This window comes from Gastrolobium bilobum, unplaced genomic scaffold (genome assembly GCF_033153095.1).
Source record: "Gastrolobium bilobum isolate Gb01-03AN ecotype WA unplaced genomic scaffold, APGP_CSIRO_Gbil_v1 utg21072, whole genome shotgun sequence".
Lineage (NCBI taxonomy): Eukaryota > Viridiplantae > Streptophyta > Magnoliopsida > Fabales > Fabaceae > Gastrolobium > Gastrolobium bilobum.
The window spans coordinates 40,943-67,197 of NW_026899649.1; the positions used below are offsets into that span (position 1 = coordinate 40,943).

The window sequence follows — 26,255 nt, forward strand, 5'->3', positions numbered from 1 at the left end:
CACAGACTGGTTCAGTTTTGGACTATCAAACCACATTCGAAGCACTGAGCAGCCGCGTTCCCGGCTTACACGCGGACATTATTAAGAGCATGTTCATTAGTGGTCTCAAACCCCGCATTCGCCGTTCGGTGTTACCTCTGCGCCCTCATGATTGCAATGAGGCCTTTGCTTTAACTCGCGTCTTTGAGGACCAACAATCCGATGAGAGACCGCCACGTCCATGGACCCCCAAGCCCACTTCGCAGATACTGCCATCGCCCACACCTTTAAATCCACGGCCCCTAAATACCATTCCACCTATTCCAATTAAGCTGTTATCAGCAACAGAACGTCAACAACGACGCGAACGTGGTCTATGTTACAACTGCGATGAACGGTTTATACCTGGCCACAAATGCAAGGGCCGTTCCACTCTCATTCTTCTCGAAGGATTGGAAGAGGCACAACAGGGGGAACCTCCCCCCATACCCCTAGAGGAACCTCCGGATCAAACCCCAGAGATGGACCCCAACCCTGAAATCAGCTTCAATGCACTATTTGGGCATCCTTCTTCCCATTCATTTCGTATTCAGGGCACCATTTCCCATCAACCTATCCAAGTGTTGATAGACAGCGGGAGCACTCATAATTTCATTACGGCTCGCATGGCCACACATTTGAATCTACTGGTCCATACCATACCCCATTTCAAGGTTCACGTAGGTAATGGTGATACCCTTTCATATGAATCTGTATGTCGTTCTGTTTCCCTGCAATTGCAATCTCACGTGGTTTGTTCAAACCTATATGTATTAGCTTTACAGGGTGCAGATGTGGTGTTGGGCATTCAATGGTTAGCCACTTTGGGCCCAGTAACTACAGACTATAACCATCTTACAATGACGTTCACCTTCAATCACAACCCCATTACCTTACATGGTTCTAAGCCTAGCACACCAGATACTATTACACCTTCTCAATTACATAAACTCATTGCCCAGAATAGTATTTCATCCTGCCTCATGTGTTTAACAGCTGATAACACCAACATCAGCATACCCCCACCATCCCACCATGCGGCCCTCCTTTCCCTCTTGGAGAAATTCCAAGACATTTTTGATACACCTAACCAACTACCACCAGATAGACCCCACAATCATCACATCACACTCCTTCCCAACGCCAAACCTGTGCAGGTACGTCCTTATCGCTACCCCCATTTCCAAAAACAAGAAATCGAAAGACTGGTCACAGAACTTTTACAATTGGGTCATATTCGGCCTAGTCACTCTCCCTTTAGTTCCCCGGTGCTACTTGTCCGAAAAAAAGATGGTACGTGGCATTTTTGTGTGGATTACCGCGCCTTGAATGCCGTCACGGTGCAAGACAAGTTCCCGATACCTACTGTGGATGAATTGTTGGATGAGTTACATGGTTCCATCATTTTTTTCCAAATTGGACTTACGATCGGGGTACCATCAAATCAGGATGCATACTGAGGACATCAACAAAACAGCCTTCAGGACACATCATGGTCACTTTGAGTTCTTGGTTATGCCCTTTGGCCTATCCAATGCACCCTCTACATTTCAAACAACAATGAACGAGGTTTTTGGACCTCTGTTGAGGAAATTTGTGGTAATTTTTTTTGATGATATTTTGGTTTACAGTAACAATTTGCAGGATCACATGACCCATCTTCATGCGGTTTTTACTATCCTGCGCACACATTCTTTGTTTGCTAAGCGCAGCAAATGCACCTTTGGAGTGGAGAGCATTCATTTCTTGGGTCACATTATTTCAGCTAAGGGGCTTTCACCTGACCCTTCAAAAATTACTGCGATCTCAGAGTGGCCTACACCTCAATCAGTAACGCAGTTAAGAGGACTTTTAGGCTTGGCAGGTTACTATCGCCGTTTTATTGCATCCTATGCGTCTGTGGCTTCACCTCTTACAGACTTGCTTACAAAAGGTTTATTCTACTGGTCTCTGAAGGCTAAAGATGCCTTTGCCAAGCTTAAAACCCTTCTCTCCACAGCCCTAGTATTGGCCCTTCCAGATTTTTCAAAGCCCTTTGTGATTGAGACCGATGCCTCAGGCACTGGTGTGGGCGCCGTACTAATGCAGAATGCTCACCCTATTGCCTACTTTAGTCGAAAGCTCTCACCAACCATGCAAGGCAAATCCACGTATATTCGAGAGATGTTTGCGGTCACATCTTGTGCGAGTAAATGGCGCCATTACTTACTGGGGGCACCATTCATTATTAAGACAGATGACAAGAGTCTAGTGAATATGTCAACTCAAGTGATTCAGTCACCCGAGCAACAACAATTCCTTTCGAAATTGTTGGGATTTCAGTACTCTATTTCGTACAAGGCTGGCAAGACCAACGTCGTGGCAGACGCCTTGTCCAGGCCGATCGAAGAAGCCGGATCTCCTTCTTCTATACTATTATTATCAGTTCCCACTAGTGATTACTTAATTACAGTCATCCAGGAATTGCAAAATGACAAATTTACATAGCACATTTTAAGTGAATTAAAGTTGAACCCCAACACGGTGTCCCAGTGGCGTCTACAAGGTCAGCTACTCTTCCATCGTGGCTGATTGTTCCTTCTAGCTAATTCTAGCCTCATCCCGCAATTACTTCAGGAATTATACTCATCTCCAGTAGGGGGACATGGGGGCATCCGACGTACTTTGAGACGCTTAGGACAACATTATACATGGAAGGGTATTAGTCAACAGGTGAAGAAGTACATAAGGAATTGTGAAGTATGTCAGAAGATTAAGGGCTCAAATCACGCACCTTATGGTCTGCTGCAACCCTTACCCATTCCTCAACATATCTGGACAAATCTCACTATGGACTTCATCACACATTTGCCTTCTTCACAGGGTTCTACTACTATCTTCGTAGCAGTTGATCGCCTCTCCAAAGGTGCTCATTTTGTTCCCTTACCAGCTCACTACACAGCAGCAAGGGTGGCTACTGCGTTCTGGGACAACATCGGTAAACTTCATGGGTTACCCAAGTCCATTATTTCGGATAGAGATCCGATCTTCCTGAGCCGATTCTGGCAATCTCTGTTTCAGCTACAAGGGACTACACTGAACTATAGCAGTGCATATCACCCTCAATCTGATGGGCAAACAGAACGAGTTAACAGAGAAATTGAACAATATTTGAGGGGTTTCACACACGCACAACCAAACAGATGGGGTCGCTTCCTTACCTTGGCCAAGTATCACTACAACACGGCTTTTAACAGAAGCATAGGCATGACTCCCTTTCAGGCTATGTTTGGCCGTCTACCACCATGTCTCCTGGAATATACCTTGGGAGCATCACCAGTCGAAGCAGTGGATGATGATCTGCGAACCAGAGAAGGTATATTAGCAGTACTCAAGACTAATTTACAGAAAGCTCAACTTTGTATGAAGAACCAGGAAGATAAAAACCGGAAAAACCTCACCTTTACTGTTGGTGACTTGGTTTTACTCCGTCTTCAACCGTACCGTCAGCTGTCAGTTCATCGACGCTCATCCCAGAAACTAGCTTTACGCTTCTATGGACCCTTTCCCGTTCAAGCTCGTATTGGTGAGGTAGCGTACCGCTTACAACTGCCACCCGAATCACGAGTCCACCCAGTGTTTCATATTTCTCTTTTAAAACCATTCTATAGTGACCGCCATTTCACTCTACATCAGCTACCTCCGACGACCGCACAACTTCCACCAGCCCATGTCCCTACGATGGCCCTTGATCATCGAACCATCCACCGTAATGGTCGTGATGTGCCTCAGGTGCTGCTTCAATGGAGTGATCTTCCACCGGAAGAGTCGACATGGGAAGATATGGCCTTACTGGATCCTACGATGCAAAGTTCTTTCACTATGGCCAGACCAGGTTCCAATGAGTTGTCTTCAAATTCTGATGAAAGTCCTGCTGTTGTTAAGACACCTTCTCACGCTAACAACATCATCACCGTGCGTTCTGAATCGTTGGATCATGACCATCCATATTCTGCGCCCTTGTCCTCTCAGCATGTGCCACCACTTATGGCTCCTCGGTCAGAGCGTTTGCTCCTATCACCTCATACAGCTCAGCTTCCCCTTGTTCGATGTGGGCCCTTGGAAGCAGTGCAACCCAACATCGCGGACGATGTTCGTTTTCCAGAACGGGCGAATGTTGGGCCATCTACTAGGCCCATGCGCACTATCCAGACTCTTAAGTACCTAAAGGACTATGTCTAATTAATTAGATCAGGGATACTTCAGTCATTAAGACCTTCTAGAAGTTTAGTTGCTTTTCTGTCAATTCAGTACGCGTTTGTTATGCTTTGCTACAATTCTGTTAGAACGGTAATCACTTGGTGATATATATCCATAGCTGACGAATGAAATATATATGAAGTATTATTCTATTCTCTTTTTCTTTCCTTCCTTATCTCTTTCTCCTCTCGTTGGTCCATTCTGATTATAGAGCCCTACACTTGGTTTGGATTTTTTTGAACTAGTTCAGAACCGGGTCGGATCTGACCTGACTTGGTTTCTGAAGTGGGTCTGATTTGGTTTCTGAAGTGGGTCAAATTCGACCTGACCCATTTTTTACTTGGTTTCAAAACATGTTTTTAATTTGATTTTTTTTATAGTTATCGATTTATTTTTTAAACTCATGAAATTTCTATATTGCAAACAACAAAAATTTCGTCACAAAATTATTTTTCATCGAAATACTTTTTGTCGAAAAGCGACAGAATTTTTTCTTTAATGAAAGTTTTTACAAAAATAAATTTTCGACGAAATTTAGTTTCCATCAAAAGTTTTGACGAAAAATGATTTCCTCCATGAAATGTTTTAAACTAAAAAACAATTTCGTCAAAAATTTTGACGGAATAATTTTCGTTCAAAATTTCGATGGGAATGTGTTCTGACGAAAATTTCGACGGAATTTTTTTTGAGAAAAATGTTTCATTCGAAACTTTCGACGAAATTTAGATTCTCTAAAGAATTTTGACAGAAAATTTTTTCCGTCAAAATTTTTGACAGAAATGTGTTCCGTTGAAAATTTTGATGAAATGTTTTTTATCAAAAAACTTAACAAAAATATTTAGTCGAAAATTTTCGATAGAAATGTGTTTCGCTAAATATTTTGACGAAATTTTTTTTGTCAAAAAATTTAATGAAAATGTTTCCGTCGAAAACTTTCGCCGAAATTTGAATTATGTAAAGATTTTTGATGAAATTTTTTTTCGTCAAAAACTTTCGATGGAAATGTGTTTCGTCGAAATTTTTGATGAATATGTTTTTTTGTGAAATATTTTGACAAAATTTAGATTCCGTAAAAAAAGTTGACAAAAAAAATTTTCCGTCAAATTTTTTTACATAAATGTTTTTAGTCACAAATTTTGATTAAAATATTTTTCATCAAAAATTTTTACCAAAATTTTTGATGGAAATATTTTCCGTATAAAATTTTGATGTAATTGTTTTACGTTAAAAATTTTCTTTTAACGTAATTGTGATTTTTTTCCTTTTTTTTTTTTTTACATAATGGGTCTGGATCAAGTTTTTGGTCAATGGGTCATTATTAAAACAAGTTAGGTCAAAAATGTCGTGGGTCAGTATTTAAACCAGTTAGGTCAAAAATGTCGTGGGTCAGTATTTAAACCAGTTAAAAAAAAATAGGTATTTATGGTTCAGGTCAACGTCAAATCAAGGGCAGGGCAAATGAACCAATTTTTTTGCTCACCCCTAATCGGGAGGCCAAACACCCAAAAAAAAAAAAAATAACAGTAACAAACAATGTAGTGGAGATTCGCATCCTCTCATGTGAAAAAAACAAAACATGATATAGTCATGTGAGGAACTATAGCCATATAAAGAATGCTCAATGGTTATAAAAAGAGAGAGAGAAAAATATTGAAATAGATAATTATAAAATCATAACCATTGATTCACCTTTATATGATTGTAATCTTCTCACATAACTATATCATGTTTTTTTTTCTCATAAGAAAGGATATGCAGGGGTATATATACAGGCCGTATAACAATCATCAACTATCAGATCAGATTATAGCTAGATTCGATGTATTTATACTCACATTGCACTGGGAAGTAAGAAGTCTTCCGCTTAAATGCCCAGCCAACAAATTATATTATTGTATCAACGGTGATACATAAATGTGTCCCATAGAAGATAAAGTATATTAATGTAGAGGTGCTTATAGTGACAATGGTAGAGACTAAAGCACTAGAGACTTTCCATGGTATGCATAGGGGGGGGGGTGAATGGCTAGGTAACTCTTCATTGGAAGAGAGGAAGCCTCTATTCCATGGTGAATGATGGTATTTAGAGACGAGGAATCCCTCTCTAGAGTGGGAGCCCAAAAAACGGGTCAATCTCATGAGCTGAGGAGACAAGACACGCTGCCTAGAGCGAGGACAATTATTATATACTATATTTAAATTGACTTGGAAAGAAAAATATATATTTGTTTGAAATTTCCGTTCTCCCAATTTTATTTAGAAATATTCGAAAAAGAAACTCATGAATCTACCAAAATCATTTTAAACAAAACTATATTTGAAAACTATTTATAATGTTGTAAATTAAAAAAATAAATCATTCTTAACTGTTTAGCAAAAGTCGGACAAATGGTTTCGTTTAATAGAGATTTACAAAATCAGAGGAAACGGCCAAGCACAACAGAATATATTGAGGTTTCCTTTGCTTTAGGAAAGTCCTCGTAACTTCTTATCTATATGATCTTAAGCCATTCTCCCTCTCTCATTCAGTCTTCTATCTCACCTGGTAAGCATTATCTTGTTTTCACTTTCCTTTTAAATTTATATTTTTGTTTTTGCTTTTATTATTTTTTTATTTGTATTCCTCGTTCCGATTGCCCTAATTTCGTAATAGGATTTTTTGCCCCCGTTTTCTGCTGCAGTATTATTGCCATGGCTAAGAGCTCAGTCAAGATGGAACACCCACCTGGTTTGGTTCTCTGTAACTTTTTTTTCCCTTCTTTTCTAACCATTTCTCTAATTTCTAATAATTATGTCATGTGTGTTTGGATTTACAAATTATATATGTATGTATGTATAAAAAAAATATCTAAATTTTGTCTAATGTTCAGTAGTTTTTAAGTTGAAAAATTAAAAAATTAGAATGATAAAGACTATTATAAACACATCATGATTCTCGCCCTAAAATGATGTCGTTTTGGTGAATATTAAACAAAGTTATCTAAAATAACTCTAAAAAAAATAAACCACATATATATATATATATATATATATATATATATATATATATATATAGAGAGAGAGAGAGAGGGGAATGATTCATTTACAATTTTTTTTACAAATTACACTAAGTATGACCGGTTATACTTAGTGTAGTTTGTAAACAAAAAATTTATAAATATAATCTTCTCCATATATATATATATTTATATTTATATATTTGACACAGTTAATTATTAGGAATCTATAACAATTACACACACATTCACACCCCATTATGCGGTTTTTTAATAGACTATTTTCTTTGCACCCAAACATTTTCTCACCTCTCCTAGGTAGCTTAATTAATGTTGTTTTCTTGCTATACATAGTTGCTATGGCCTGTAAGTTTATCAAGCGAGGTAAGTTAAGATTTTATAAACATAGAATTAGGAAAATAATGTGGGTTTGTGGGACTTATTTAATGTTATAATAAAGGAATCGTAATTTGGAGCGAAAAATAACATGAATAGATAATGTTGAGCAAGAGTACTGAGCATGAAATAGAAGAGAGGTTGATGTAGACAGCACCATAAAACATGTTGAATAGGGAAATTTACCCAAGGGGTAGGGCTGAAATTTTACAGCCATGGTTCAACAAATTTACAAAACAAAAGTTCCTTGTGCTTATATTTCTCATCTAAGACTCTAAAGCCAATGAGAATTGACTCAGCTGTTTAAATCTTCCCCGTGTCTTGACTTTAATTCTCAATTTTTTTTTTCTTTGGTAGGCGATAAATAAAAAAATAAATAAGACTCTCGTTCAAAAGATTTATTGCCCATGTTGCTATGGATAAGGAATGGACGCAAAAAGTGGCTAAAATTCCATATCACGAGTAACTTTTTGATATTGATTGAAATGAATAGATTACTTGATCAGGGAATACAAATATTTCAGTGCTGTTAATTTTTAATAGTGATCCGTGAATAATCTTCCATTTGGGTAATATAAAAATATTTACCTCCTTTATTAGATTTGAGGTGGCATGATTATTTTATATAAGCCAACCTTAGTGATTATTCGTTCAATCGTTTTAATATTAATTAAATATTATCATAATTTATCAAACAAAATTTTACATTCGAATAATTTTGTCACAATTAGATTTATCATATAAAGATGCAAAATCTTTTATTTCAAAGTTGAGTCTATTTTGCTTTTTTTCTCGCTTTTTTTTTTAAATCTCAATCCATCAACTCGATTGAGGACGTCAAACTATAATTTATATTTTGAAACCTTTTAAAGTTTTTAAACTTCTCCTTCTTATGATTTCTTTTTCTGTTCAAGCCTTACAATTTTGCATTTAATGAGTAATTTTTTTTATGTTGCTAATTGTTTGGTCTATGATTTCATTTATGCTAATGCGCAACTATTTGTTCATTGTTTAACATGTTTAATTTTAATTATATATGAGCTATTTTAGATTGATAGTATATATTACTTTTTTTGACAGATACGAAGTTAGATAAAAGTTGGATACAGATCACTGATAGGACGAATCCTTCGTATGAACAAGGAGTACTAGAATTTCTTGAATTCGCATTTAACGGTTTTGAGGAAGGAAAATTACTTCGTTGTCCATGCAAACGATGCCATAACAATCTTTTTCGGTCTCGTAAAATTATTTACGAGCACTTGATTACAATTGGGATAAAAAGGGACTATGTGATATGGGATCTTCATGGAGAAACATTGAATGAATTTGTTGAAGATGATGATGATGAGGAGGAGTGAGACTACAGTGATGGGCTTCACAACATGCTACATGTGGAATAAAGACATGTAAAAGAATTTTACCAATGGTTTAAAAAGCATGTTGTTATGATTTTATACATGTCATTATTATATAACTATGGCTTTTATATGCTAACCTGTGACTTTTTTTTTTAACAACTAGTTACATTTCTGAAAAAGGCTAGGTATAAAGGTGTTGACTTGTGGATCTTGATAAGCCGTTAAAATCACAAAATAGTACAGTTTTAGTTGAAGTTGACGAGAATGTATCAAATTTAATTGATTTTGGCGTCTTAATCCATATAGTGGAGGTAACTTTGGTGGAAATGTTTTTATTTTATTTAAATATGATTGATGGGATGTGTCTTCATTTCAAGACGAAGAGGACATAAAAAAGATATATATGATTTTTTTCTTATCAATATCAATCTTAAATTGAATAGTAACGAGCCGTATGTCATAGCCAAAGGCCCAATGCTTTTTATGATATATTTGAGGAGGCTACACATGAGCTGTGTCGAAAAAATGACGAGTAGACTAGCTTAATCTACCTAATAATGTTCAATCAATTAGATAAGGAAAAAATATTTATCCTTTTAAATGACACAACTTATATTCTTTCACTCTTATAAAGAAGTGGGACCCACACCTTTATTTTTTTGTCAACTTTCTCTCTTTATTTATTTATCTCTTTCTCTCTCTTAAAATGACACAACTTTACATTCTTTAAAATGATACACAATTTTCTCATTAGATAATCAACAAAACAATATCTTTCGATAGCATTGATACTAAAAGCCTCCTATAAAAGTGGTTGACAACAAAGAGGAAAGTGATTATAGGAATATGAGAGCCTTGATTTGATAGAACATAAGAAAAATAAAGGTATTAATGAATATGATACCAATGATGATTGATTAAGAGTATATGTTATTTTGTTAAACAAACTTTGTTATTAACTATGGTATTTTTATTTTTTGAAATTACATATTATTTTATTGCGTAAATAATTATTATTTACAAGTCTAGCACTAATAGTTGATCATTCTATAATTTCAATATCACTTAAATAAAAAGATGCTAGTTTAATCTTTATTTTGGTTGTTATTTTTAAAATTTTATTACCATTTTAAAATAAATATAATATAATAATAATAAAATATTAAAAATAATTATTTATTAATTTTTAACAATTCAATCAACATTATCTAAGAAAATAAATCAAAAAGCACATGTTAAGTTAAAAAAATAAATTTCAAGTATAAGACCTTAATTTATTGAATATTATATAAAATATAGTTAGAGAGGCTTTATTATTGAATAAGACCCAAATCTTATCATAAGGAAATGGAGCACATCTAGTGGCATTTACCAATGGGCGGTTCCAAATTATATGAGTGGCCGACCATATTGCCCGGTGCAGCAACATAGTACGACTGGGCTTAATGATAATTTGGAGCTTAGGCCTTATGAGATATTAGCGGAGGCTGGTGGAAAGCCTGTGCCTGAGCTTGACAGACCGATTGGAAAAACTGGGCAACTAGTTAAGCATATTTTTTGATACTATGGGAGTACTTACTCCTTTACTAAAATTAAAAAAGGTGGGACTTAGGTGAGAATAACCATAGAAGGATGGGTAAAAGGATAAAAGTTAGTTACATTACTTCTTTATAAATTTAGTATATGATGTATTGAGTTTAATAACCAGGTCTTGGGTTTAATATGCTCTTTTCACTTAAGCCCAATAGCTTTAGTGTGAGAGTGAGCTCAAAAGACTAATTTCAACCCATGAAGCTTAGGGTTAGTCTTGGATTGGGCAAAGTATATAAACTCTCTTTTCTCTATAGTGCCTCCTAGGATTACAGACATCAGAAACACAAAGAGGCAGACGTTCATCGTGTGAACGGTTGCCCACACGACTTGTTGATCCCCTTGAGTCATAGCCTTGAAGATCAACCGTAGAGCGGAATTGCGACCGTTCGTGATGCGTTGCTACAGATCGTGAGGCTTGAGGAGGAGAACAGAACGTGAGAAACTGTCACACTCGCTGCTTCATCTCAGGTAATCAAAGCGGTGTTCTTCATTCCTCATCGCATCGGTACGATGAGCTTTCGCGTTTTTGATGATATACCTTCAGAGATGGGTAGAAGGATAAAAGTTAGTTACATTACTTCTTTATAAATTTAGTATATGATGTATTGAGTTTTCAATGCTACGATAGTATAGAAGATATTTTCGCAACTAGTTGGACAAAAGACATCATATTCGCCACAAAGTTGTAACTGCTAGGTAGCTTGAGAAATGGTCGATTGCATTGGTATTTGTTGCTAAAATGGTGGTGGACAGTATGTCATTGTAATTAGAGGTGGCAAAGCTTTGAAGTTAAACTTGAATTGGTCCTACACTCTCAGCTTTACCTTCAACCAACTGAATCGCCGATTGAGCAGTAGGATTAATAATACTAGCAACAAGATGATGGAGGGACTCATTCTCCTTCATTAGCATCTCAATAAGCTTGCTATTGGTAGTGTTGTATTGGAGCATGAGCGAAAGAGGCAAAGTTCTTATTCAATGTTTTAGTGGCCATTAAGAACTTGACCAACATGAGGTCAAGTGTAAGTAGCACAACGAGTTTCCACCGTTGTTGTCGATTTGGAGCTTTGAAGCAGATCTGAGTTTGTTTTAGGTAGAAGAGAGGGAATCAATTTATTGTTTCCCACATACGACACTACTGAACTTGTCAAAAAGGTGAGCAAGGGAGAAGAAGTATCCTTTGAAAGGGGAAGTATATCAAAATAACAATTATTGAGGACACAGGAGTATAAACTACAACTCATTGGTGGTCATCGTTGAGGTCTCATAAAAGCTAGGATTAAAGGGGAGATGATTGTGCTTGGTTATGACTTGGGAACAAAGATTTCTGCAAAGTTTCAGAAGGTTAGTAATGGAGAAGAAGATGCCTCTTCAGAAGAGGAGTGTGGTATTTATAGCATGAAGAAGATTCTCCTAGCGTGGGTAGTGTAATGCCATAATCGCTTACCAGTTTTGTGGGCCTCATTGAGGTGTAAGGTTGTGTGTAGGGGTGTTTATAAACCGATCCAAACCGATTCAAACCGCAAAAATCGAACCGAAAAACCAAAAACCGAAATAACCGAAAATCGAAAAATCGAAAACCGAAAAAAACCACAAATATTTACTGGATTGGATCGGTTTTCGATTTGAATGTTGAAAACCGATCCAAACTTATTTTCTACCAAATTTTTTTTTTGTTAACGTAGTATTCATGCCAATGATCTATGTATGGGTAAGAAGAATTTAGTTTTATGTTTAAGTTTACTATGTTATGGAATTTCTGGATTACTTTCGTTAATCTAGTATACATGGTTAAGTTTTTTTGCAGAAGCTGTGTTTTGGCCAGTGTTCATAGTGGCCATTATAATTTATAAGTAGTAAAACAGTGATATCTGTAAAAGAATTCATTACTTTTTTTATTAGAACATCGATCAATAATTCTTTTTATTAGTGATTTTAGAAGACTTATTACTACGGTATTGTCAAAATTTTCTGCTACTACCAATATAAAGGATCCATGACAAATAATACTACTCTTTTTTCTAAAACTAATTCTTATAAGTTTTGTTTTTTTGGCTTTTCAAAAAACCGAAAACCGATCCAATCCAAACAGAAAAATATTGGATCGGATTGGATCAGATTTGAAAAAAAATTCAAACCGATCGAATGATGTAATGACCAAACCGAAGAAATTGGATCGAATGGTTTTTTGCTTCAAAACCGATCCAATCCAGACCGCGAACACCTCTAGTTGTGTGACTCCGACGTGTAAGGGTTATGCATGCATGAGAATAATGAGTAATCACGTGTGGGAAGGAACATATGTCCTTAAGTGAATTGGTGGCCAGGCCTTGTTGAGCGATCTATGTGAATATTGGGTAAGGGCATCTAAGCAGTCTATAATAAGCCTATAAATCCTGAACTAAGTTGTTGAAGCCTTCTTTAAACTATTTGGCCCTGCTTCAAGTGAGTGATCCGCTAGAAAGTTGTAGCACATCTCTTGGGCATTCTCCTCTCCAAGGTTTGGACCGGATGTTCTCACCAAATATCCTTTTTATCATTTCCTACCTCATGCTACAATCTTGAGTGGACTAGTTTTCTTTATGGGTTTTATTAATCTCATGTTAAAGAAGATAGTTATCTCATGTCATAGAGACAAATTAGTGGGTTCCACCACCTGAAAAAATAAAAGAAAAGAAAAGAAAAAAGTAGCACAGTTGTCGAAGGGTGTGTAGGAGAGAAAATTTATGTCATGTGACATAAGAATAGTTTTTCCCATTCTTTATATATAACATTAAGCTTGACCACATTTTGGCATTGGTGCAGAATTGTAATGTGTTATCCTTTGGTGGCAGGGATTGGGAGGATCTTACTCATGTTTCTAACGAAGTATAAATAGAATAGTAAAGGGGTACATTTAACATAAAAAAGTGTGATGTTTTCTATCATATCGTGTACGATCTTGACCCACCCTTATGAAAACTTGTTACGCCATGGCCCATGGATAGGATAAAAAGAGCCAACGAGATAAGTTTATCATATTCTTTTGATTCATCAAATAATGGATAAGAGAATATTATAATAATCTTCCATATCCTATCCCATTTATTTTGATCATCAGACGACCCTTACTGATACAAAATTCTACATTTTTTATTACTTAATATATTATATACTATTAATATACATATATTTAATTATTATTAAGTTGATTCTGATATAACTATAATAATCAAATCATAATTAATATCTTTATTATTTTAATAAAATATTTAATTTTTGTAAATATTGATTAAAATCATTCAAATTGGTCGTGATCTTAGTATCCAACCTAACCTAAATTATGTTAAAAAATAATTTAAGTTGATGTATTTTGGGGGTCAAATTCACTTGATAAAAAAATAAGAAATAATAACACATCATAATTTTTATTTTTTATGGATAACAATAATATAATTACACTACCAAAAGCGTCTTTTTAACTATGGGGATTTAGCGAGGACTATATAGTTTGTTGCAAAATGTTAAAAAATATTTATGCATGCGATTAGGCAAACCCTCTAATCCATCTCAAAGCTCTTTCTATATGTTTGACTTTGTTTCTTTTCTTTTCTTTTTCCCATGTAAACGCATCTCTGTATCTCGATCCCTCTTTCAAATTTTGGTTTTTCTCTTCAAACTCGAGCTCAACTTATTTTTGGTCAATTCCATAACGCGAGTGAATCAGGTACACTCTAACTAACCATCAAACCTAGCTTTTTCCCATGATCGTAGTTCTTTGCTGTTTGTCAATGGGATTTGAATTTCGTACTTCATGTTAATTGGCATTTTTTGGTTGTCGACTTCATTTCTTACCATTTTATAATTCCTTTTTTGCTTGCTGAATTTGAAATATGTTGAAATTTATTAAGATTTTGTTGAGATATATAGTCCCACATTGATTGTGTGAGCAACTAATGTGGAGTTTATAAGACCCACACAATCAATGTCAACAGATCTCTTTGCATAATTAATAAATCTTCTAATTTGTATCGGAATCATAAATGTCTAGTATACTAATTTATAAATTTCAGGAATAGGAAATCCCTCACCTCTACCTTTTTAGGTAAATCTTTTGTCCCTTATTTCTCTTGCAATTTAGGTGTTCGATGAAATGTCCTAATGAATTTTTATGTTGTAATAGAGAAATTCTATATCCTTTTTCTATGCTGACAAGTTTTAATGGTTAATGATCTTGTCTTACGAACTCACAAGGTTAAACTGTTATGCCTTTTTGTGACCTGCATGAGTGAGAAGCTTTATATCTGTAGACAATATTTGTCCTTGGAGTTAGGGCTTGGAATATTGTTGATAACATTCAGGTTTGTCTTTCAATTGTATGTAATATTCAATTATTTCTTTAATTGATTTCTTAGATTATGTATCCATTTTGATGATAGGAAGAAGAGCTTTGGTGCTACAAAAGAATGCCTCAAGGAAGCTACTAATATCAACAAGTTGCTTTCAACCTTGGGGTTCGTTATCCTCATTGGCAATTTTTAATTACTATCTATTATACTAATATGCAATAGTTCATATTGGTCATTTTAATTATGGTGGTATCCTCTAAATATTAACCTTGTAGACGATAATATTTAACTTGAAGGCTTGTGGTTATGAACCTAGTAAGTATTTCCAAAGCGAAGTCACTCCACATTCCTTACTGTGATTCAAAGCTCACATCTTTAATTTAGGCTAGTGCTAAAATTTTGTATATCCTTGTTACATAAGCAGGTCAGGTTGTTTTGTTTAGTGTTCAACCATGTTTTGACCTAATGGTAGACCTAAATATACTTTTCATTTCATCTAATTATACTGGGTATGTATACTTCAATATTTTAATGCAGCTTTGAAATATGTTTTTTATTTATTTATTCTTTATATTCCGTTCTTATTTTGTTTTCAGGATCCCCAAAATGTTATTGGTTCTCATCACACTACCATCCAGATGTGGGACCTTAGATATGGTAATTATGGTTTTATTTTTCCTATCTTGTTTATCTCTAAAGGACAAGAAATTTAATACTAATTTTCACACATAAATTTTTTCCTAATATTTGTGACGGTTATACTTACTACTATTTTAGCCTTACTACTCTTATTACCTGATTTGTTACCATTTGATCAATTTGAAATCAACTGTAATTAATTTTTTTCACTTTTCAATCGGTGATTTCAAATTGATGCAGCGGTAATCAATCAGGTAGTAAGAGTAAAGTAGTAGTAAGTATAACCTTCACCATAAAATTTAATATTGAATTTATTATAAATTTAAAATATGGCAAATATAAAATTTAAGAATACAATGATAAAATATATAAAAATGCATTACTCAATGCAACATATATATTATTATATGAATATTCAAGAGAATTAATATAATAATTCAAGAGATCCACTACCTCAATGGCATTTCTTCGAAAACTTAAAGAGCATTCTCAAAACTCAACCAAGCTCACTAGTCTCTCGACCTCTATGGTAATTTTTTTATTTCTTATCAATTAGCAATAAGTGATTATTTGTAATTGTTATTAATGTTACTATTTGTTTTATTTGTTTTCCTATTAGGTTTGTATTCTCCAGCCTAAATTAAAAAGAGAGGTTTTATCTACAAAAAAAGGTTACTTTTTTATTGCGGGATAATATTTTTATAATTTTGTAAATTCATAAATAAATTAATGATTTTATGTTGGTCTTATTCATTGACATACTCCATTCAAGAGCTATAACACACTCCGTTGTTCCAAACAGAGAATTCACGTGAATTATTTTACCATCTCTAAAATCGCAAATCCTGAGATGTCTAAATCCCTAAAGCTTCTCTCTATCATTATTCATTTGCTTTGATTTTAAAAAATTTGCTTGAAGTGTTCCATTTGTTAGCACTAACATGCCCCATTAATTGAAAAAAATGACTAATTTTTTAGACAAAAATGAAAGCACAAATGATAGTAGCTTGTACACCCGTAACCCATTCAATGTTCCTACATGCATAATTTTTTGGGTTATTTTTTGCACTTAAATACAAATAGAGAATAGAGTGATGAATTGGGTATGGATGGTCTATTGATTCTATTATTATTAATTTTGACACACCAATTTAGAAAAATTATGTTGACCTGACAACCAAATTGCCACATGACCCCTTCGACCATCTTTTTTTCACTATAGAATAAGTAGGAGTTGGAGTGACTCCACAATGAAGGAAGCATCACAATGCTGAAATATGAATCAATGGTTGTGACATTTGTGGTAAATTATTATTTGAACATTGTTATAATGAGTTGTCAAATTTGAATTATTTACTTATGTCTAATCACTAATAGAGTGAATAAGTAAATAAACTATTTTATTTTATTAAAATAATATTGATACAATAAAATTATATGTTGTTATACAATTGTGTTGGTTATGTTTATATCCTCCAAATCTTCTTGATATCAATTTTAGAAAGATGATAATTGATAGGACTCTATTTATCTCTATTTATTGGGTTGTAGGATAAATCTAACTATGACATTATTACAACACACAGGTGGAAGAAAGATTGATATCATTGTTTTTTTTTTTTTGTCTCTTTTTTACATATGTGATTTCAGATTAAGCTTTTTAACGGGCTAGGATGCATGCAAGAGCAACTTTCTAAAGGCTGATTTAAAAAATTCACGTTGTCATGTGTAGTTTTGAATAAATGTGATATGACAATGACAAACTTCTAATTTAAGTTTTCTTTGGAAATTATTCTTATATGTTATAATTGGAAAATGATGTCTTTTGAGAAATTGTGTAAAACTTGATTAAGATCTTATGATGACAGTTACAAAAATATGGACTGACTGTATTTTTTACTTGCCTTCTTTAATTGACTATTATCTAGTTACCTACCTTGATAAAAAAAAGTCTTTGAATTAAATGGAATTCGTATTTTTTTTACTATTTGGATAAATTGTAATATTCTTTTTATTTTAATTTTTTTCTTATAATTAGCCACGATTATTGCTGTGGCAAAATATAACTTTTGTTTCATGAAAAACTAAATAACTTTGCCACAAAAGTAATGTACCTATCATGAGAAAAATCGTGGCTAAATGAATGTTACCACGCTAGGTTAGACAGTGGCCAAGTGAAAAAAATTGATGTGGTTAAAATAATGCAACGCATCCTTTGGCCACGGTTTGCCAAACTGTGGAAAGCTTTGTTAGCCATGATTTTTTTTTCTTCATTTGCCACGTTTTTAGCCATGGCTAAAAGATGTTTATTTTGTATTGTTATTGAAAAATAAAAAAGTAAAAGATATTACAAATCTCTTAAAAAAATTTACCCACTCAACCAACTACAAAATCTTTTTTATTCCCATATATTAAAATAACTTTTTATTATTTTATCTACATTTATCATAATTTGTTTTTTAAATTTGTGCATTAATCAAACATCACAAAAATATTATTCTACTTACCAACAATCATTGGTTGAAGTGGCAAAAAATTTGTTCCCCTTAACTAGATGTCTCGAGTTTGAGTTTTAGGAATTAAGAAAATGATGCTGGGAGTGTTCGACAAGTAGATTCTTATTTAGGATGCTAAAGGAACCCCTAAAGGGGACAATGTTAAGAGTATTAGGCAAGTGGCTTCTTGTTTAAAAATCTAAAGAAACACTTAGATGAGGTGAATAGATGTTAAAAGGTCTTTTATAATCTTTTTATCAAGTGTACTCTAAACATTGATAAGTCTAATGAAAATGAATTTTCAACCAATTTGTTTTCAAAAGCTAACCAAGCCTTACTAGGAAACATATTGTTTTTAGATCAAATTTACCATATAGCCAAGTACAATCGAATTTGAATATTCAAGTTTAATTCAGTGCAAAATAGGTCTATGACCTACACCAATCTATATGATGTGTGGATCTAAGAGTAGTGTACCTTAATCCATTTTAAAACAATATACATAGCTTGGGCCCTTATATTTCAAAGATTTGTATAGCGGAAGGATTATAGAAAATATGGTAAAGATATGAACTAATTTGCTATCTTTTAAAGAAAAATAGAACCAAGATACTGCCTTAACTATAAAGGGATGAATCAACAAAATAAAATCCCATTGCAACAATGATTTAGATTGATCAGAAGTTATGGTGAGTGGTTATGCACCTATATTTACTTGAAGTACAATTAAGAGAATCATGGAACTTTTACTCGGGTAACTAAGATCTTTTACGCGAGTGATAAAAGACTATTTACTTAGGTAAAAAATTAATATAGTCAAGTAAAAAATAGAACCGTGGCAAAAATGATTTTTTTAGCTAGATCAACCACTACTCAAATCCTTAAGTAATTCAAAGTATGTCAAATCAAGCAAGTTACAATACTGAGCAGTATGTCAACAACTTTACAGATTAATGCAACTTTAAGGCAAGGAAAAATTTACTTAGTTAATTGATAATGGATATTTTATTGCACTTATTTATCACTCTTGATTAGTATTATAGGAGTATTTGGAATGAAAATAATGGTCTTTTGGGTTAAATTAGATTTCTGGTTATTTATTGTGTTTAATTTATTGTCGTCATTAATTTCCAGTTTTATGTTACTTTAGTATTTTAACTAGGGCTGGCAATATGGGCCAAGCCCGTCGGGCCAGCCCGTTTAACCCACTCAAGTTGGCAGGCTGGGTTATGAGTCCCAACCCACTAACCCAATGTAACCCACCCCGTTTACAAATGAGTTAAAACGGGTTGATACGAAAACGGGTCGGGTTGGCCCGTTGGGTTACTATTTTGAATTTTTTTAATTTCTAACTTTTTTTAATAGTAAAAAAATTAGAATTACTGAAAGTTGAAATGTAAAATTAGAATTACATGGACCTATACATTGGGCAAAGTAGGGCTGTGTAACAAAAATTTTATAATTATATTTTTACATGTTAACAAAGCTAATACATTTGCCTTGCTAACGTCACCTATATTAAGCTAATACATGTTATTCATTTGCCTTGCTATATTTTATAATCAATTTCCATCCAATAATGTCACCTACCCATATAAGTTAACGTCAATTATATGTATTTATGCAGATTTTTTTGTGTTTTTATGCAAATTTTTTGTGTGTTTTTATGCATATTTTTTTAAGTGTTTTTATGTAGAATTTTATGTTTTTTATTTTATTTTATGAATTTTTTTATTTTAGGCGGGTTGGCCCGCCAGCCCACTCATAAAACTGGACGGGTTGTAAAGTTCAACCCATTTTGTCAAAACGGGGCAGGCTGGCCCAACCCATTTTGGGCGGGCCAGCCCATATTGCCAGCCCTAATTTTAACCATATCTAACTTCACAGGTGTCCAATTGACTCCATTCTTGTTGTGTTTTAAAGATAACTCAGAGTGATACAAATGCTATGAAGACAAGAAAGCCAATTTTGGACAGGAAGATGGTCTAAAAGCCCACGTTGGACGTTAATTGTTGGAGATTTATTGATTTAAGTTTGTAATTAGAACCCAATGTTGTTTAGGCCCAAGACCATTTGTTTAGTTTTAATTCTGTTTTTATTATAGGCCAACATTATTTGAACTCTAACCTAGTTTGGATGGGTTTAAAATGGTTCGTTTAGGAAACTTGTCGGCAGACTTCGTTTTGGGAATTTTTGTATGATTGAAAAATTTCTCTGCAGAGTTCAATTCACGTTTCTGTTCTTCATCCTTTCTTCTTCTTCTTTTTAATTTTAATTATGTTTACCTTAGCCATGCGAGGCTAAGAACCCTTTAATCAACCTAAGGGTAATGGATTCAATGGAAGCGTCTAGAGGATCTAAACTTTTTCCTTTAAATCAGATTCGTTTTTCTTCCAAACTCAGATTGATATCGTGCGATTGTGGATATTCAATATGAGATTCACGATTGCGATTATGTAAAGAGATTAATCATCTGATTTGATGATTAGATTGATTAACCCTATGACCTTAAGTCAAACGGGCTAATACTCTGCGATTGTATAAGTAGAAGCACCGTATTTGATCAAACGCTAGGCGATCGCTTAGAGAGGGTTCTAAATTAAATACAAAGATTCTGATTCAATTGAGGTTAATCACGAATTTAGTATCTTTTTATCCGAGGAATGACGTCCTAGGAATCTATAATAACCCTAATTTTATAATTTCAAAATTAGAGGATTATTATGAAGATTTTAGGGTCATAAATGGAATGATGATGAAATTCTAAGAATTTTGATATTCATATTGATAGTATTCTACACAGGAGGATTTTCATATGTTATTTTTGACTGCTGACGCAGTAACAGGCAGTAGAATAACTCCAATTTAGCAAATTTGAGTTAGAGAGCTATTTTGATGATATGATCATCATAGATGAAGTTAATATATGATTTGATGAAGTTTGATACCCATATTGGGGTATTTTGAAAAAGTCATTTCCACTGGGTATTTTGTATTGTTGTAGAAGCAGCCGGTAGAATCCCAGAACGGGAAAAGGATGAGAAAATGTAAAAAAAGACCAATATATGCATAACAAGTTATAATTAGACCAATAATGTTAAAGTTAAGAAGATTATAAAATTCGGATACAGTTAAGAATACCGATAAAGACTACAGTGTAATTAAACAACAGTAAGTGGATCTGTGATCTACTAATAAAATTTGAGTTAGGAACATGATAATTAAACAAAATTAATATTAATTACTTAAATTTAGAGTCTAGGGTGCTTTCGGGTAAAAATTTGATAACAATTCAGATAAAAATTACACCTGGTGTCACTAAATAACAGAAAGTCACTTAAGTGACTTGGTCAAAACCCTAGAAGACTAAGGCATCCTCCCATTCAGCCTTGTGCAACGCCTCCTTCTCTCTATCATTTTTGAATTTCAAGTTTTTTTCTCCTTCTCTCTAGATTTCCACCATCAAAACTCCACCAAATCACTAAATTTCCTTCACAAAACTTGTTCATTTCATTATCCTCTTCAAGAACATACCATTTTTGTTCTTGGAAACCAAATTTTTGTGGTGTATCCCTCTCCATACAGCAGCATTTTCTTGGCACCTTCAAGCCATAATGATGGTGTTTTGAGTTCTCTTGGAAGAACACTCCTTTGGTGCTTATTCCCTTGAGTTCTAGTGTAAGTCTCTTGAATTGTTTTCTTGAAAAATCCCATCTTTGAGTTGTGTTCTTGAGTTTTAACTTTGGGTCTTTGTTAAAGGTGTGTTCTTTGTGGAAAAGATGCATCTTTGTTTGAGGAAAATGGAAGCTTGAAGCTTTGGAGCAAACTTGAAGAAGTAAGCATGTTTACTTGGAAATATGGTGACCAAAACCCTCCCACACCCATCTATGTGATTCGGCCAACGTGTGTTCACCATGGGGTTGATGTTTTAAATTGATAAAAATTGGTTCTTGATGTTGTAAAGTGTGGACAATCATTGGTTGGACCAAAGGAAATGTTAAAAAATGCAACCTTTAAGCTTAATAACACTAATTGTGATTAAGGAATGGATTTAAACCCTAATGATACTATCATCTCCAATCTACCCCAATAAGTATAATTAGGATTTTATGTTTAAAATTTAATTAAATAGTGAATTAGTGGACTAATTAAGAGTAGGACTTAATTAATTAAATAAATGGTGAAGTGGTTAAGCTTAAAACCCTAAATTACACTCCAATGAAATTCGGCCAACAGTGGACCTATAACACCTCACATTTCTAAATTATATATTAATATATTAAACATGGATTAAAGGGAAGGATTAGTGAAAATCCTGAAAATTAAGTTAAAATACAAAGAAAGGGTAAAACGGTAACTAGCCAAACACACAACCCCAGAAAGGTAAAATTGAGTAGGAGGTCTCAAATGATGAAAATAACCCTGGAAATGGATTCAGAACGAAAAATCGAGTGGTTAGGCAAGTTTCAAAAAATTTAGTGAATAGTGTTTTTATCGGGTAAAAATACTGCGGTACAGTTGCACCGTAAAGCGTGCCGATTGAATTTTGAGCTCTAGGTTTTGGATATAAGTAATAAATGGTATATATGACTAGGAAATATGATTTCTGATGAAAATTGATTGAAATTAGTAAGTTTGGGGAAGCGTGCCTATGACGCGCGTAACAGCTTAAAACTGAAATTTCTCCGAACGACCGAAAAACTCCGGATTCATCTTATCAAGGGTAATTAAAGGGAAATGGTTAATGTTAAAAATTAGAGTTTCTAAATAGGTTATGAAATTATGGACGTTTAGTGGAATCAGAGGAAGTTTTGAATGAATTTGAAATTGCGTGAGGTGGCGGTGGGGCCCACCTCACTTAAGCCACATGGCTTAATACTATTCATCATCACCAACACTCCCCCTCTCTCTCCAAAAATCCGAGTTCCCCCCCCCCCCCTCCATGGCATAAATCGCTTTCAATTTTCTTTCTCCTCTAACTCACTCAAAACTTAACCAAATCAAGCAAAGTTTGTCTTGGAATTTGTTGAAAATCACCTCCCAAACACAATGGTAGTAGTCTTGAGCCTTGAAACTCCCTAGATTTTGAGGAAATCCCCCCCCCCCCCAAACCCGCGACCCTTTGGTGTAGATTTGCACTCATGGAGTTGTTTGATGCTCCAATGGTTTAGTATGTTGTGGAGGAGCCCTAGATCAAGATTTTGAGTAAGTTTCATCACACTTTATTGGTTGGATTTGTTAATGCAATTTCATTAAGCCTAAAGGCTTTTTGTGTGATTGATGTAGTTACAGAGCTCAAATGAAAAATGTGTGTATATAAATATGTCTTAGAATGATGTTTTGGAGTGTTGTATGTAATAAAATTTATTGGTGAAAATTGAGTTTTAACTTAGGAAATTTTGATGAGAAATCCAACACTTTGTGATTTTGTATTGTTATAGGATTGTGTAATTGAGTTGTTGGATGTTTATAGGGGTTAATGATATGATTGTATGATGTGTGGAGTGGTTAGATTGGATGGAACAATCCTTGGTGTATGTCTATATGCAATTCGGCCATAAATTGAATGAGGATTTGATGTTGTTAAATTGAATGATTGATATGTTGTGATGTTAAATGGTAATTAGAAGGGTTGTGTGATGATTGGATACTTTGGAAATCAAAGGAAAAATGGTGGGATTATGAAGAAATAGAAATTGTGCCTAGAGTGAATTAATTGGCAAAATGATGTTAGGATGATGTAGGATGCAAATTGGCACCTAAAATGACATTGTGGTAACCTTGGGATGCTTAAAAAAAGGAAAAGAAAATAAAGAAAAATAATTTGTATTTTAACACTGTTTTGGCCGAACCTCACTTGGTGGGGGAGGAAAAATCGACTTTTTATGAATTTGGTGGTTTACCGTGTTCTAATGATTCGTATATGATCAATGTAGGTTGCCTTACGCGGATTTGAACCATGAACCGTGAGCTCGGTGGGTTGCCCTTGGTCCCGGACCAAAGGGATTATGGTTAGTATTTTGAACCACGTATTTATGCTTGATAATTGGTATGTAATTGGTGAATGGAAAATTAATTGGGAATGTCCTATGTGTTGGCATTCTGTTGGTGTATCTAGCTCGTGAAATATATTACGTTGGAGCTGTGGGAGAAGATTATACAGGTAATCCTTTGGTACTGGGGTTTGAACCCCTTGTGTGTTCCACCGTGCCCGTTGAGGGTAATGGTAGAAAGTGTATGTAAATAATATAGGATAACATGTTCATGCATATTGTATGTGTGGTGGTACATGAAAGTAAAATGGCCTTGAAGGCCGTAGCATGTGAGAGGGAAAAACAAAATTTTTCATATGCGGAATTACACATGCAATCAAGAATCATGCTTTATGGCATGTGATGTTACCTTTGTTTGTGAGTTCAAAAATCCAAGACGATCAGTGTTAGCTTTGAAGGGTTCAAACCCTCTAACGTTGATCCACACCACCCACGTCAAGATGCAAGAACGCTTTCTTGAAAGCCACCAATTGACCACCACAGAGAGGCTTGCTATGCGCTCAATAGGTGAAGAAGGAGGCTAGGTATATGTGTTTAGAAGAGTGAAGTCTCCAGCATGAAAACTTCACAAGAGTGGGAATGGTATATAGAATAATTGGCTAGGTTCTTTTGAAAAATCTTAAGGAGGAACTCACCAACTAGGCGCACAAGAGAGGGAGAGAATTAGTGTATCAAATCAGAATTTTACTTTACTTATAATGAAAGTGGCGCACAAGTGAGTGAGACAAAGGTGGAGTTGTTGCCATTCAAAAATCCCAACAACCTCACCTTTGAATCGTCATAAGACTAGGTCCTTATCTAGTCAAAATTCTGAACCAATGGTCATCATATGACCACCAATTCATGCGCCCCTATTCAGCCCAAAAGGGTCCAGATACATTTGAGCTGTTGCATTCAAGTTTGAACCAACTAGCTCACTGATTCTCTCAACAACCAAATCTGATTGGAGCTTGTTGATTTGACAAGATGAAAATCATCTCCCACCAAAATGGCGCCCCAAATCAGCCCTTGGAGATCCCCATAGATCTTCTCTTGATACGAGGGATTTGTTCCAACAAGATCTCATCTTATCCTTTTGTTATGAAACAACTTTTCATAGCCAATTCAAATTCAAATTCAAACATTCAAATTCAAACGTTCAAACATTTAAATTCTAAATTCAAATTCAAATTTCAAATTCAAATTCAAATTTCAAATTCAAATTTCAAATTTCAAAATTCAAATCTAAAATTCAAATTTCAAAATTCAAAATTCAAATTTCAAATTCAAAATTCGAATTTCAAAATTCCAATTCAAAATTCGAATTTCAAAATTCCAATTCAAAATTCGAATTTCAAAATTCAAATTCAAAATTCAAATTCAAAATTCAAAATTTAATTATTTGACAATTAATTTAACTAATACCATGCGCCCTCTCCCTCTTAGGTGGGCTTTCAAACTTCATCTTGGGCTAACAACCATTATTAGGCCCAATACCTTTAATGCTATATCATCATGACATTAAGGTGTTAGTGCATGACCCATTTGGTCCAACATAGCCACTGACATAAATGGGCTCGGGCCCAACAAGCCCACAACTCATTTAATGACAACACAGAGCACTAGCAATGCTTTGTTTCCCCAGAGCTAGTTAGATTAATGACTTGATCATCCTATTACACATATTTGGTTGCCATATGTATTTCTTTTCGTCTCGGTTACCTTCCCATAAAACCTAGGGTAAGGAAGCGTATCAATCCTTGCGGTTTAGGGTAAGCTTTATTTGAAATAGGGAATCTTCAATTTACTGACTCTAAAGGCAGATCATCTCAGGATCTCTTTTACTATGCATAGATTCCCGAGTCCCTGTAAATGTCATCCTAATTTCTCCGGTTTACAGATAATCTAATCTCTCACAGAGATTTGACGAATTCCTTCAGCTTATCACCCTAGCCCTGTGCTCTTTCAAGATAAGCCCAACAGTATACCTATGAGTCTCCATGTTTCAGGCATACGAGGTATACAGTCAAAGCATGCCTTCTAGAACACAGTCTAGGTAATAACTTCTGGTCTAAGGAAAGACATACCCAAATATAAAGAGACTACTCTAATGATACTCTATGTGAGATTTCCTCATAGAGTCTCTTTTGTGGGTCTG

General features: G+C 34.4%; 1 protein-coding gene across 3 annotated transcripts; it reads left to right on the plus strand.

Moving 5' to 3' along the window:
• The first annotated feature begins 14,160 nt into the window (after positions 1–14,160).
• LOC133292196 (uncharacterized) lies at positions 14,161–20,045 on the plus strand. Of its 3 annotated transcripts, XM_061490575.1 has the most exons (6): positions 14,161–14,309; positions 14,656–14,687; positions 14,837–14,943; positions 15,022–15,096; positions 15,528–15,588; positions 17,221–17,293. In XM_061490575.1, the coding sequence occupies exons 3-6, from the start codon at positions 14,867–14,869 to the stop codon at positions 17,272–17,274; spliced, it is 267 nt and encodes an 88-aa protein (XP_061346559.1). In that variant the 5' UTR covers positions 14,161–14,309; positions 14,656–14,687; positions 14,837–14,866; the 3' UTR covers positions 17,275–17,293. The 3 variants fall into 3 exon arrangements, with proteins under 3 accessions (XP_061346559.1, XP_061346558.1, XP_061346557.1); XM_061490574.1 differs by lacking the exons at positions 14,656–14,687; positions 17,221–17,293 and adding an exon at positions 19,953–20,045; XM_061490573.1 differs by lacking the exon at positions 14,656–14,687.
• Positions 20,046–26,255: the final 6,210 nt, after the last annotated feature.